This window comes from Drosophila gunungcola, assembly GCF_025200985.1.
Source record: "Drosophila gunungcola strain Sukarami chromosome 2R unlocalized genomic scaffold, Dgunungcola_SK_2 000006F, whole genome shotgun sequence".
In the NCBI taxonomy this organism is placed as follows: Eukaryota; Metazoa; Arthropoda; class Insecta; order Diptera; family Drosophilidae; genus Drosophila; species Drosophila gunungcola.
The window spans coordinates 1,822,991-1,837,597 of record NW_026453168.1 but is presented as its reverse complement, the minus strand read 5'-3'; the positions used below and the strand labels follow the sequence as shown (position 1 = coordinate 1,837,597).

General features: G+C 41.5%; 5 protein-coding genes across 12 annotated transcripts in view; 2 read left to right on the top strand and 3 right to left on the bottom strand.

Moving 5' to 3' along the window:
- LOC128255064 (MAP/microtubule affinity-regulating kinase 3) overlaps positions 1–3,592 on the bottom strand; it is a 31,205-nt gene extending 27,613 nt beyond the window's left edge. For 4 of the 5 annotated variants that reach the window (XM_052984538.1, XM_052984540.1, XM_052984539.1 and 1 more), the window contains exon 1: positions 2,790–2,932. The gene's annotated coding sequence lies outside the window, so the exon portion shown is untranslated. Of the gene's footprint in view, positions 1–2,789; positions 2,933–3,472 lie in introns of those variants that run through there. The other variant, XM_052984518.1, reaches the window with a different exon arrangement.
- On the bottom strand, positions 239–2,925 carry LOC128255066 (meiotic recombination protein W68). Its single transcript, XM_052984544.1, has 3 exons — positions 2,790–2,925; positions 986–1,424; positions 239–927 (listed from the first exon to the last, which is right to left on the bottom strand). The coding sequence occupies exons 2-3, from the start codon at positions 1,350–1,352 to the stop codon at positions 299–301; spliced, it is 996 nt and encodes a 331-aa protein (XP_052840504.1). The 5' UTR covers positions 1,353–1,424; positions 2,790–2,925; the 3' UTR covers positions 239–298.
- A 707-nt stretch (positions 3,593–4,299) lies between the features above and the next one.
- LOC128254932 (uncharacterized) lies at positions 4,300–7,456 on the bottom strand. 3 transcript variants are annotated; one of them, XM_052984304.1, is made up of 4 exons: positions 7,063–7,456; positions 6,636–7,004; positions 5,793–6,447; positions 4,300–5,738 (listed from the first exon to the last, which is right to left on the bottom strand). In XM_052984304.1, exons 1-4 carry the CDS (start codon positions 7,161–7,163, stop codon positions 4,818–4,820), a joined length of 2,046 nt encoding a protein of 681 aa, XP_052840264.1. In that variant the 5' UTR covers positions 7,164–7,456; the 3' UTR covers positions 4,300–4,817. The 3 variants fall into 3 exon arrangements, with proteins under 3 accessions (XP_052840264.1, XP_052840265.1, XP_052840266.1); XM_052984305.1 differs by having other exon boundaries at positions 4,300–5,726; positions 7,063–7,453; XM_052984306.1 differs by lacking the exons at positions 6,636–7,004; positions 7,063–7,456 and adding an exon at positions 6,512–6,631.
- Positions 7,457–8,209: 753 nt separating this feature from the next.
- On the top strand, positions 8,210–12,374 carry LOC128254661 (tubulin beta-1 chain). The gene is made up of 2 exons (XM_052983862.1): positions 8,210–8,381; positions 10,943–12,374. Exons 1-2 carry the CDS (start codon positions 8,325–8,327, stop codon positions 12,227–12,229), a joined length of 1,344 nt encoding a protein of 447 aa, XP_052839822.1. The 5' UTR covers positions 8,210–8,324; the 3' UTR covers positions 12,230–12,374.
- Positions 12,375–13,184: 810 nt separating this feature from the next.
- LOC128254844 (elongin-C) lies at positions 13,185–14,595 on the top strand. 2 transcript variants are annotated; one of them, XM_052984155.1, is made up of 3 exons: positions 13,185–13,341; positions 13,415–13,626; positions 14,305–14,595. In XM_052984155.1, the coding sequence occupies exons 2-3, from the start codon at positions 13,415–13,417 to the stop codon at positions 14,444–14,446; spliced, it is 354 nt and encodes a 117-aa protein (XP_052840115.1). In that variant the 5' UTR covers positions 13,185–13,341; the 3' UTR covers positions 14,447–14,595. The 2 variants fall into 2 exon arrangements, with proteins under 2 accessions (XP_052840115.1, XP_052840117.1); XM_052984157.1 differs by lacking the exon at positions 13,185–13,341 and having other exon boundaries at positions 13,348–13,626.
- The last annotated feature ends 12 nt before the right edge of the window (positions 14,596–14,607 follow it).

The following is a 14,607-nucleotide window of genomic DNA, read 5'->3' as shown; positions in this document are numbered from 1 at the left end:
TTTCTTTTGTGTATCATATAAGTTTTAAATAAATACTATTTGCCGTATATAGACTGTTGGGAATAAACAATGGTAAGTTAAATTAACTTTGACGACTTGATTCATTATTTTGCGTAATCAGTGGAATATTTTAATCAGTTCAAATATTAATGGAAGCCGATTACGCGAACTACTCACATTACCATATACATGAATCTTATTATATTTTTATATATATAATTATTTTTAATCAATAGTGAAATTTTAACAGTAAGCCGTATAAACTAATCAATTCGCTCATGAGGTTTACCACCCTGCTCTACAAAAACAAATTCCGATTGATTTTGTTCGGTATATAGTCGTCGGTCAGGAAGTCGATGACACTCTCGATTTCGGCCTTTAGCTGAACGTCCTGCAGCATGCGCAGTTCCTGGCGCACTCCCGGCTCCAAGTCGTTGCGGGCGAGGAGGTCATTGATTTTCTTGTTGTCGCCGGTGCCCAGGGCAACCGCTCCAGTGCCGAGGGCGGGAATCTCGGAGGGATGTAGTCCAATCCAACGCAGTGAAGGTGTGTCAAGTTCTTGACTGGAAAAACTCATGGTCTGCGAGCCATGGCGATAGATAAGCATAATCTCGATGCCAAAGGGATCGGCGTCCACGAGAATGTAAGCCGGTAGCTGGTTCTCCTCAGTGAGCCGATGGACCATCCTTCGAGTGCAACAATCGGGATATCCTTTGCCAGTTATCAGGATGAAGCGTCCGTCAATAGTGCTAAACACATTCCTCGACAGCAGACTCTCAAACACTGATTCTTTTTCAACGACCAAAACAAAGTCCGCCTGGGTTTCGATGCGATCAACCTTCTCGGGATCTGTGGGCAGCGTCATCGGTCCACAATACAAACTGCTGTCCATTACATCCCCATTCGTCATTAGCAGCCGTACATCGCCTGCAAAAGGAACCGATCAGCTGGACGGCCTTTGGTCAGGGATTCCAGGGGGACTCACCTGACATAAGGCCCTTGGAGGCGGCCAGGATGCCCAAACTTAAGGGGGATGTATTCAGCATTCGACAGACATCCAGCCTGGCTTCGGCAATCCTGGACTGCGACCGGATCAGCATTGAATCACCGTAGTAAAGTCCACGGACGGTGAAGCTGCCTCCGCGAACTTGCAATCGGTGGACCCGGGACAGCATGTAAACCAGCAGGCAAAAACTATGCCGGCTTCCGCGGCTATTATATGTGACTCGTCGATATGCCGTGGTCATGTTCGGTGATGAATTCCGGGGAACCCTTAAAGTGGCATTGCCGTGGGCCAAGTTTGCCACCAGCTCAAGGGCAATCCGTTCTAAATTCTCCACCAATTCACCCATTATTAAAGTAAATTACTTCTTATATAATACTAATGGTTATCTTCGTGAGTTCGTTCTGCTACAATCTAAAAGCTTGGTTTGATGGAATGAATAGTATTAATTAATTGTTATACAGTAATCATATTTGTGAAAGTTTGTAAGTGTAAACTTATTTTTGGATAATTAGAATAAAAAAATTTAAAAAAGTCCATTAACACCCGAATTACATGAATACAATTTTCTGTTTTGTTTGTCTTACATATATTATATATTTATTTACTACTAAAACTAATGTAATTAAATATTAATATTATTAATAAACTTTGGCCTTTTAAGCTGCTTGCTATTAAAAAATTTGCGCCAAATTGTGGTTAATTTAAAATTAATTTTTAATATATTTATTAAAACATAAATAAATTAGCTGTCTTATGATTAAGTGTGAAATATTATATAAGTTAAAAAAAATTACATTTTAGTAACATCACATAAATAAATTGCTATTATTGTTTAATTATTAGCTTTTCTAAAACTTAATTTTATACCTTAAATCTGTATTTGGATTTCTTTATATTATTTATTATATTTCCCTGTTAAACTGACAACGTAAAATCGTAACAATGCCAATTTATGATTTTTTTTATTATGATTTTACCCGCTATTAAGCTGAATTTAAAAAATACTTGGTTGTTAAAGACTTCTGAGAAATATAAATTAAATCTGAATTCGAATGTTGTTTCTTTTAGTTGTTTGATTTCACATATGAACAGACTTTCGAGTAGAGGCGAATTATTGATCTAAATTAATTGCGGAGAGAGCCACGCCCCCTGATTCTTTTTTTTTGAATGCCTTTGTCACAAGCGGAAATCCCCAGGAAAATAAGTGGAAACTGAAGGCGGCACACACACACGCCCACTGCCATACGCACAGTAATATTTCATAAATACGTAAGCAATTCGAAGACTTACATACCAAAAATCAAGTGGGCTTGCACATACATATACTTTGTAAAAGTTTATCGCGTAAATCGTTGCGTGGAAACATTTCGAGGGGGGTTATAAATAATATCCGAAAGGAGCTTGCTGTCTAAAAATATCACCAAAAGAAAAATTCCCTTTCCGTGAAAACAACTGTTTTTTAAAAATGAAAACACACACACTATTGGATATGGAGAGCGCGTAGAAGACCGAGAGTGCCATAAATTTATGTGAATTTCTTTATTCGGTCTTTTTTTTTCTGTTTTTTTTTTTTTGTATGTGCAGAAAAGTGTACTCGTTATTACAGAGCACGCACACACAGACGTTTAGGTGGTGTTTGGGGGCGGGCGGGGGTCCGTTTTCTCATGAGAGAGAGCGCCAACGAATGGGCTAGGAAAACTAACGAACGGAACGAAACGGAATGGCAGCCCCTTAAAGTATTGATTTGCTGGCCATCCATGGCGCTGCCACTTCTTGTACTTACCAATCAAATATATGTAACTTCCGATCGGCCCAAAGAGGCATGAAAAGCTATAGCTGTTGCTGTTCTCCCTTCGCTCTTCGCTTAGAGAGGATTCGCTAGCTGGGAATCGCTGTTGCCATCGATGTAACGCATTATTATTATTTAATTTCGATTTTCCTTCTTCCGAATCCAATTCCCCGAAAGTGGTTTAGTTGGAAAGGCTTTTTACCGACTTTTACCGAAGCAGAGGCAAAAACGAATACGAAAACGACGACACACACAACGAAATGCAAATGCAATACATAGCTTTCTCACTCGCTCACTCGCTAGCTCGCCCGCTCCCGCTCGCTCGCTCTCGCACAGCAGCTCTTTGGTTTTCAATCAGATTTTTCTTTCTTATATTCTTTATCGCGATGTTTTAGGAAAAGAACGGTCACCGATTTTTCACCAAGATTACGAACGCAATTGTTAGCCCCTTTTGTGCCCCCTCACTGAACACTAACAACAACAACAAGAGTCTTGTTGGCAATAAATGGAAATTCGCTATGCTCTGCGCTGCTCTGCCCTTCGCAAAACTAATGTGTATCCGCGATGGGGTAACTTGATATTAAGTCGATTATTATTATTAGCCGATTAAACCGCTGTCGGTGGTCGCAACTTGATTACGACGATCATCCCGTTCACGCAACGTAGTTAAATATTACTATTTTCCTCTGTCCACATCCACTTTGGCAGCAACAAAAGTATGTACGTCTCGGTCTCCCAAAAAAATTCACATTACGATACGGCAGCCATATTGAAGCAGTGTTGCCAGCTGGCTGGCGACAAAACATCCTAAAAATGTTCCCAATATCGGAAAAAAATCTACTAAAATAACGTTTTCCGGTACGTTTTTCAACTGAAGAATTGAGCGCTACAAGTCATTTAAACATTGGTGATCCGAAAATAATATGCCTAGCATACGATTAGTTGACATAATATACATATAACATATATTTTTATCTTAATAAACTTTGTTTAGGAAGCTGTCTACTAAATGGTTTTCGCGATTTCGCACGAATTGCTAAAATTACATTTACTTAAATATGGCTTAACAGATTTTAAAATAAAAACCTACACGGTACAACTGTACAAATTACACACTTGTTCTAAAAGAATAATTATTATACAATAAATACTTCTGGAAGTCGATCAGAAAATCTACTTTCCTGGCAGCAAGAACAACAGTCTGGCAACAACGTTTGAGATAAGTTCTGCTGAGAGAGGGAACGTTTGACAAAGAGAGTCTTTAAGCGATCTTAAGAGAAAGTGCAAACAACAATTCAAAAGTATTACCAGCTTATTAAAACAAAAACGTCAGATCGTTAAAAAAACATAGGACCTAGAAACTTTAGTTTTCAAAATATGACCCAAGCAATTTAACACAAACTCTAGAATACCTGAAAATTTCTTTTTGGATCTAAAACTTGTTTAAATATAACATTTCTTAGGTTTTTTTATGTTATGAAACTGCTTGTCATTTAAACAATAGTTTAAATTAAGGGTCAATAACAAACGACATTTTATATTTATTCCACTTTTATTTCAATAAATTTACATTTGTATCATATAAATTGATCTAAATAATGTTAAAGGTCATATGGTTTTAACTATAAAAACAGACGACTAAAGTTAAGTCTTAATTCTAAGGATAATTTACTTAAGTCTATCCTCCCTCTACCTATTTATAGACTTTGATGTTTAAGTTTACACTTACAATTATGTGCCTTGGAGTGTCATTTTATCGATGCCACAAGAACTATTGATCTTTATGGAAAAAAAAAAGTATATTATAGTCGTTAGGAAAACTGTAGACCTGATAGTCATAAGCAATATGAAAAATAATAAAAATGTCACAATTTACTTGACAATTAAATAAAGTCAAACTTTTTAAATGTTCTTACTGGCAGTGTTTTTTTTGCAACCCTAAAAATCCCTTAGCTTTTTATGATTTCTGTGAATCTTACAATTCTTCTAGGTTTCCTCTAAATTTGAGGACCTTATCACAAATTAGTGAATTGGCTGTGAGGCTTTCGAACTGATCTCCATCCACCGTTTCAGTAAATCTCCCGGTTGAACTGTGGCCTGTTGCTGCGGCATAGTTGCCCTCGGGTATTGATATTCACTAGCCATTAATGTGGGCGTGGGCGATGCTAGGGGCGGGAAGACCGCCAGGTTACGCTGACTTCCTTGGGTCTCGGACCAGCCGTAGTCCCTCGATGGCTGAGCAGCTGTTCCCCATTGGGTTTCTTGTCGGGTCTGCGACTCGAATCCGGAAGACTGCGACGAGGTGCGGGAGAGTTGATGCTGCTGTTTCTCCTCGTAGTGTCTCATCAGACTGGCGGTGCTTAGGTCCTGGTTGATACTTTGATTGGCCGCCACCCAAGCTCCTACATCGGCCCCACCGACATTCCTGCTCATCGCTGGCAAACGTGATGGCATCAACAGATTGTTTGTGGACCTTGTGAAAGCCTGGTTTTGGGCCAGGCTATTGGGTGCAGGACGATACCATTGGGACTCCAATTGCCTCATTGGTTTTTGCTGAAACATCATCGCTGGTTGGGGGGGCGGTGTGACCACCGTAGACGCTCCTCCATAGTTCGAGGACCAAGCCTGCTGTTGCTTTGACAGACGCAACGAATCCAGGGAAAGCAGGGAAGCTGGCGGTTGGATGGTTCGCTGCGAGATCGTTGGGGCCGGCGAGTGGCAAACAGAGGCGGAGGGCAGGGAAAGATTGCCATTACTGTTATTGCTGCATCCACTTAGCTGCTGGCTGAGCATGCTGAGCGTTTCCTCATCGCATTCGTCCGCACAGAGACGATGGAAACTCTCGCAAGCGGATTCGTTCTGAGACACTTGACTTAGCAGATTGGATTTATTGGTAGCCAACAAAGCTAGGGTGAGCACACTACCCAGCAGCTGTAAAAAAGACTTTGTTAGAGTTTGATATATATATATATATATATATAAGCTCAACAAACTTACTATAAAAGAGATTCCATTCATATGGGGAGCCAAGAGTTCGATTCCCGTTGCATACGCACTCCATAACAGCAGGACAATGGTGAACCTCGTGAATTTCAGCCCGTCGTTGATCTTGTGTAGAAAACTCACGGCCAACATGGCATATGGGTAGACCACGACGAAACAAGATGCAAAAGTTGCCTGCTGCACCTGCTGCTGACTTAAGCCCACAGAGTAAAGCAAGAGTTTACCAAAGGTGCGGCCATATAATAATAGTTTGGCAGTTGATTCTCGCCGTTCCAGGAAAGTCCCAACGCCCGCAGTCGTCACTCGGATCAAGGCCAGCACATGAGAATAGACATAAAACAAGGCTTTTCCCAAGAAATCGCCAAGGAACGTCCTAAATTGATTGAGTGTTCCATGTGGCAAGCTGCAGAGGAGGCACAGAATGTTGACCACGGTTAAAATGGTCATCAGCACACGGTATCTATGAAGTTTTTGCTGCTTTTGGGCACTGGCTAAGCGGTTAAAGTGCGGCTGCTTGAGCAGCGATGCTCCCTTGATGATATAGTTGAGGAACTTGGAACTCAAAACCATCTTTTTCTTTTCGTGCAGGACCTTGTTCAAATGGCGTTCGCAGCTGCTGCACAAACGGAACTGCTTCTCCAGTCGTTCTCTGTGAGGAAATATGATAAATATAATACAACATAGGCAAATCATAAGCATTTTTGTGGCTATACATCTTAAATACTGGACCTGATTATAACATAAGTCAAGCTATCTATTGCTGCTACGATTTGCATAAAGGTTTCTTGCCGATTTGATAGCATCCTTTGTAGAATTCAATAGTTTTTTTTATCCCACCTGTAAACCTTCAGTTCCTGATCGAATCGCGACTCATTCTTGGGCTCGAATTGCGACAGTTTCTCGACCTTTAGGCGCTGCGCCTCGTTGCACGGATCGCATAGGCCATTTTTCGGTGCTGGAGGATTCGCAGCCAGGACGTCGGCGTAGTACGAGTTTGCGCAGATGCTGGAGCTGCCCTGGGAACTGTTCTTCTGGGATCCGATGCTGCAGTCCCGCTGCGACGTCATATCCCGGTTGTAGTCCCCATCTTTGGTGAACCCGTTGTACTGCTCGCATTTTGGACAGGTCCAACTGTTTCGATTTGCGTAGGGAACTCGTGCGTTTCCATTGCAGAACCAGCAGTTGACCCTGGCGTCGTAGCGGGAACTGCGGATACTCCGGAAATTAGTTGCGATTACTAGATAATGCGGTTAGCAGCACTCACCGTATATTTACATATAACTTGTAGAGGAACGTACCCGCCACAAAGAGAATGGCCAAAATCGGCAGTACCGTGGCCGCCAGCGGTATTAGTAGGGTTATCATTTTGTGATTCGTGGGAATTATGGCCTTGTCCTTATAACCCGACTGGTTCCTCAGTCGCTCTTTGGTGGTCAAGTCTCTTTAATATCCAGATACTGCCTATGCTTTAACTATTTTCAAGAAACGCCGGGTGTGCATTTCAGCATTAGCGCGCGCATGGAATAACCCCAAATATATCGCATGAATCTAGGGATGGCAGTAGTGATGCGCAATTATTTAAATTCGGCGTCCTTCGTCATTTTGATTTCATAATGGGACAGTGTGGAAAGCAGAGGTGTATTTCGGTCCAAATTATAAAGGTTTCCAATTTTATTAATAATCTTTGTTCTTCTACGCCCTTTTTTTATAGTAACACATGGGCTGCAAAGAATTGAATGACAATTAAGGACCATATATTAACCGTTTACATTTTTTACACCGGTTTCTGTTTACGCAGCTTAAATTATCAAAATAATCTGTCGAATGCAATGCAAGAAATATTCCTAGTAAATTTTTCAACCGGGATTGGGTATCCGCTATGAGCCTAGAGAAACCTTGGAGAAGGCACGTTTTTGCAAAATTATTAGAACGATAGCCATCGATATTTAAAGGGCAGTTAGTGATCATAAAAATTGAAGTTGAATTGGTTTTTTTTTAAAATAAAATTTAAATTTAAATAGAAAGGGATTTACATTAAAAAGTTTGCATCAAACGATTAGGTCTAAAAATATAATATAAAAATTGTTAATTTTATATTTGTTAATGGAGTGAAAGCGAAGATTAAACGTAGGACTTTTAGCGAAAGCGTTAACCGAAAGGAAAAAAGTTAACAGTGAGCAAGAACTCAAATTAAAATTACCAGAGGTGCGGTAACTATTAGAGGAGAGAGTGAAAACAGAGTGCAATTGAACTGGAAAGATACTTTTTCCTTTGAATGACTTAATACTCAGTATAAGTAAAAACATCGATGATCCAATACCTATTGTCGAAAACATCGATAGTATCGTATAGATATTGACATAGTTCCAGCTCTAGCGCACTCTGGCGCTATAAAAGCCGGAGTACTCCAAGGCGGCTGCACTAATTTTTCCAAGTGTGTGAAGCGGACAGTTTGTGTTGTGTTCGACTGCTATAAGCGAAAGATATTTTTAAGTAAAAAGTTCTAAAACCTAAAACAAATACAAAATGAGGGAAATCGTTCACATCCAAGCTGGTCAGTGCGGCAACCAAATCGGCGCCAAGGTAAGTTTTTCCATTTAAATTTTCAATTCATTTTCATTGAGAGTACAGTTGCCAAAATGGCGTCATTTTTGCACGACTCTGCTGTCCATGTGGCAAAATTGTATTGAGGCCGGCATTTTCGCACGCACACATTTGCATTTATGTATACCACCAAATGTGTGTGTGTGTTTTTTTTATTTTTTGAGTCCCGGCATCTGTGTTTGTATATTATGTATACTTGTCCGATTTCCAATGGATGCCATCCGTTTGTTGTTTTTCTCGGGCATTTGTGGTCTAAAGTTTAGAACGAAAGTACGCCACGCCCAAAATGTCGATAAAAATCATGTTTTAGGGCCATTGACATTCGCATATGTACATGTAATTATAGTTGGGTGTGCCTGTAATTACACTAACTTGAATCTCTGTATGTGCGTGCTGCATGCATGAGTCATTTTCTCTTGGACGAAATACTTTCATAGTTTTCCACCGGTTGTGAAAGCCATTTCACTGCCCAGATGGTGAAGGGTACTTTTCTTTCGTCAAAACACGAAAGGTTTTCTTCACATTCACATGCAAGAGTTTAACGCCTGTGTCTGTGTATGTAAGCGTCGGCCGGTTTTTTTTTGCCGCTATGCGTCTTCTAAAGAGAAAACATGACGTCATTTTAACCTAAAATGGCTGAACCGGTCGTCGTTGACCGGTTCGCAAAGTGTATAAGAGTTGGTCTTATACATAAATGGGATGTAGATATACGCCAGATGTACTTATGTATGCAGGCAGTTGCCGTTCTATCGATTTTCTTGCATTCCGTACTTTATTTTTATTTTCTGCGCTACTCCAGCGGCTTCTCTATCTTATCTGGCATGAAAACGATTTCTATTTTTTATTCATGACGCTATTTGTGTATGTATTAGCGTGGGTGTACTTTGTTTTTCAAGAATTTGACAAAATGCAATTTGCAAAAGTGCAAAGTTAGATGACCCTATGAACAGAGGAATTCGCCATCTGTTTTCTCTATTCCATTTTTTCCCATACTCTTACACACACACACTCATGAAAAAGAAGGGCGGAGCTGCACATGCGTGTGGATAACGGGAAAAGGCGATGATGACGAATTTTTTCTAGTCCTTGCCCGAAAAATCAATACCCTTATCCATAGAATAGGCCGGAAACAACCCTCGAAAATGCCTTAAAACCCGAGCAGCTGCAACATAACAATTGTTGTGCCCAAGTATGGCTCTCTCTCTCTCGGTCGGCTTAAAAAGGGAATTTCTATATATAATATAGTAGTCCGGTATGGCGGTACCATTTCGTTTTAACGAGTGTCAACCACGCATTTCCTCCGCTGTACTCATACCAATATCGGACTTATTTCGGTAAATTGTTTTTATTTGTTTACGCGACATAAACAACGACAGTCGCAAAAACTTTTTTTGGGGTGACGTAATGCCCTGAAAAACAGACGGATTATGCGCCAGATGGTCGGTAGTTAGTAGAGCTCTGAGCTGCAGTTTTAACCTCTCAGCAGACAACACCAACGCCAACGCCTCTCTACAAGTGCCACCTCCTTCTCCTTCTTCTCCTTTCCGGCTTATAAGAGTGGGTCGAGAGCCGAACCCGAACAACCGGTGATGTAAGCCATCGGAAGCGGGGGGTTTTGGGGTGGTGGAGAGCCCGGCTCTGAGGTCGCCGGCAGTGCGTGGGGGCAGACAGACATACAGACAGACACACATATAGATAGTAGTCATACTCAGCCCACGCCCGAAGATTCAAGAGAGATCGGCTCGGTTCGGCGGAACCCAATGACAGCTGCGCCTCGAGATCTGAAACGAAAACCCACGCCAGATGACGTTATCGTTGGTGGTGGAAACGCACCAAAAATGGCAGCGAATAAGTTATGTTAATCGGAGCTCGGCCCATACACAGTTTATGATGGCGTACATAGGTGCCTGAACATCTAGCCGAGCCCAGACATATGTGTATGTACAAAATTGAGGCTTGTGCCCATTCATTCCAATCAATAATGTCTTATATATAGACTGAGTTTTGCCATTACCCTGCACAAACATTTTGTTCAAGATGGTATCTTGTAGCAAAGATACATTTCTATTTATAATGCGTTTTAAAGAACTTTCTCATTCATGTTTTCTGTGTAAACTGTGCTGCTCAACTAAACTTTCACTAAACAGAGAAGGGCCTTGTTCGTGGTAAATACTTTGAAAATTTGAAAATTGAGTTTGACTGGCTAGTAAAAGTTTTCTTAAATTCCAACCATGCTTGGTGGAACCAAGTTTGGTTTTTTAATAAATAAATAGTCTTAAACTTCTTGTTACCATAACATGATTTTATAAATAAAGCAATGTATTAGCAAGCAATATAAGTCTTAAGTACCAGATGGTCTAGGCTTAGGGAAATGACTATTAACTTTCCAGATGACTCATTCGCAATTCATTTCTTAGAATAGAGTTGGAAAATCAACCCTCTAAATCGATTTTTTTTTTTTGCTGACTCATTCAACTTTGTGTAACTGCTGTTAAGCCCTCTCTAATCCTCTATTTCTAATTTTCTTTTTCCTTTTACAGTTCTGGGAGATCATCTCCGATGAGCACGGCATCGATGCCACCGGCGCCTATCATGGTGACAGCGACCTGCAGCTGGAGCGCATCAATGTGTACTACAATGAGGCGTCCGGCGGCAAGTACGTGCCCCGCGCTGTCCTCGTCGATCTGGAGCCCGGCACCATGGACTCCGTGCGATCGGGACCTTTTGGCCAGATCTTCAGGCCCGACAACTTTGTGTTCGGCCAGTCGGGAGCCGGCAACAACTGGGCCAAGGGTCACTACACAGAAGGTGCTGAGCTGGTGGACTCAGTGCTCGACGTTGTCCGCAAGGAGGCCGAATCCTGCGACTGCCTGCAAGGCTTCCAGCTCACACACTCCCTTGGCGGCGGCACCGGCTCCGGCATGGGAACCCTGCTGATTTCCAAGATCCGCGAGGAGTATCCCGACAGGATCATGAACACATACTCGGTGGTGCCGTCGCCCAAGGTATCGGACACCGTGGTTGAGCCCTACAACGCCACGCTGTCGGTGCACCAGCTGGTGGAGAACACGGACGAGACCTACTGCATCGACAACGAGGCTCTCTACGACATCTGCTTCCGCACCCTCAAGCTGACGACCCCCACATACGGTGACCTGAACCATCTCGTCTCGCTGACCATGTCCGGCGTGACCACCTGCCTGCGTTTCCCCGGCCAACTGAACGCTGATCTCCGCAAGCTGGCCGTCAACATGGTGCCCTTCCCCCGTCTTCACTTCTTCATGCCCGGCTTCGCTCCCCTGACCTCCCGAGGATCCCAGCAGTACCGCGCCCTCACCGTTCCCGAGCTGACCCAGCAGATGTTCGATGCCAAGAACATGATGGCCGCCTGCGATCCCCGGCACGGACGCTACCTTACCGTCGCCGCCATCTTCCGCGGACGCATGTCCATGAAGGAGGTCGACGAGCAGATGCTGAACATCCAGAACAAGAACAGCTCGTACTTCGTCGAATGGATCCCCAACAACGTGAAGACCGCCGTGTGCGACATCCCGCCCCGTGGTCTGAAGATGTCTGCCACCTTCATCGGCAACTCCACCGCCATCCAGGAGCTGTTCAAGCGCATCTCCGAGCAGTTCACCGCTATGTTCAGGCGCAAGGCTTTCTTGCATTGGTACACCGGCGAGGGCATGGACGAGATGGAGTTCACTGAGGCCGAGAGCAACATGAACGATCTGGTGTCCGAGTACCAGCAGTACCAGGAGGCCACCGCCGACGAGGACGCCGAGTTCGAGGAGGAGCAGGAGGCTGAGGTCGACGAGAACTAAATTCGAATCGGAAATCAATCGAATTCTCGATAAATGTTTTGCGAAAAAAAAATGAAACGAGAACAAATGAATTCACTTGTAATGTGTTTGTTCTCTTAACAACGTAATCAATAAAGTCGGATCCAATTTTGTTCACAACTCTAAACATTAATGGTTTTTATTGGGAGTTCCTACTTGGCTGAAAAGTACAAAAATGATAAATTGCTTTGGAGGTTAAATTTGGTAGTCTCTCGTTTTTTTATGTAGGTCTTTCTTGGGTTTTCCCATTTAACTAATAACAAAAGATTCTCCTGTCACCGGCTGTTTGTTATAGACATATGGCTATTTTCTGTGATTGATAATTTCATTCACAACCATTGTTTATTTTTAGATATTTATTTATTAGCAGGTCTTTACCTACCTCAACTTTCGAGAAAATATTGCAAACAGAAAAATGATTTGCCCTTGAAGAGGACACGTAGGAAGTAGCAATTTGAAGCCTACGTAAAATGTTATTGTTTCGGCCTCCAGTTTACGGCCTTGAATGCAATATATCTAATTAATGTTGTTTTTAATTCGTAGACATCAGACTAGTTTCCCACACGTTATTTACTTGTAGGTAGTGTATAGGTGTTATTAAGTACTTTCGGAGACAATTTTAATCCATTTTTCATGTCATAAATATTGAGTCATAATTCATAACCTTAAATCATGATGAAAATAATTGGTTGGCCGAAATAACTTATTAGCTAGTTTTGTAGATAGTTTTGTTATGGTTTTAAGTGGTTAAACCAATAAACTTAAGTTAGACAGGTATTAATTCTTATATGTACGTATCATTAAACTTATTAATTTATTTTTATTTATTTAATTTTTAAAAATCGATTAATAATCGAATGACAACACTGGGTTACCAGGGATACGACAAACAGTGTTTTGATTGGAAAATAAAACAATTACATTTAGAAAAAAACAGTTTTTAAATGATTATTTAACTTAACAATATTTTAATAAAATTAAACAATCAATTTAATTTATTTCTTAGTATAATCGGTCGCTGTTCAACACTTTTTTTTCGTGTGTGTGTGAGATTGAGCGGCCGTGTGTGAGTGTCACTGACTGATATTTGACAAGTAAGATAAAATATAAATAATAGGGCGATTTTCGCGAGCTGTCCTAATCCCCAATCCGAATTCCCGCCCCAAGATGATAGCAATGGACGAGCAGCGCGGCGACAAGATCTACGGCGGATGCGAGGGTCCGGACGCCATGTACGTGAAGCTGATTTCCTCGGACGGCCACGAATTTGTCGTAAAACGCGAGCACGCTCTCACCTCCGGCACAATCCGGGCAATGTTGTCCGGCCCGGGACAATTCGCCGAGAACGAGGCTAACGAGGTGCATTTCCGGGAGATTCCGTAAGTAGGGACTCCGGTCCAGAGGCTGCGCCGGCTGAAAAATGCACCTGGGAGCGCCAAGTCATCGTAACTGTGACCTATTGACCGGCGACAAATTCGCACAGCCACATACACATATGTATGTAGGTGGCGCCATGCACACCCAACTAAAATGCACGGATTACAGATCGTTCAGAACGATTCAAATCTCAGACTTTATACGTAATCTAGGGTACAACATTGGTCAAAAGATTAGAACTAGTACTAGCAATAGAACAGGCAAATACGGTTTTCAAAATAGCATTGAGAAATCGATTTTTAAAAAAATTGGTGTTTGTTTAATATGCACATGCAAACATGTTTTTAAAAATATTAGGAACAGGCATTTAAAACTTAAGTTAGGATTGATTTTTACAGTTGTCTATCTAGTAGATCGCTAGGAAAAAAGATTTAAGAGATTAAATGGAAGTCCGACATCCATTAGTTTGTACACATCTATAACACTTAGAATCCTGTTGCTGGCATATTCATGAATATAAAAAAAATAATATTTGGATCTTTCCACTTTTGTACGCACTTAAAATCCGTTTCTTTTAAGCTGTAAAGCTTAAATAGGTATTCAACTCTTTAAGGATTCTGCATATTTTATATGTACAGAACTTTCAACTGATTCTTAATAAACCCCTTCATTTTTTTCAGATCCCACGTCCTACAAAAGGTCTGCATGTACTTCACTTACAAAGTGCGTTACACCAACAGTTCTACCGAAATACCCGAATTCCCGATCGCTCCAGAGATCGCATTAGAACTTTTGATGGCGGCTAATTTCCTAGACTGCTAAATTATATTGGTTAATTTGAATTTACATTATTTACAAGTTAACGGAGGAATGCTAGGATTCGTAAAGCTTTATTCGCCCGTGTTAATTTGTAATGAAACGAGAAGATTGTCCCTGCGAGAAAATAAATTTCTGTTGATTTCCTAAAAAAATCAGTTTTGTAA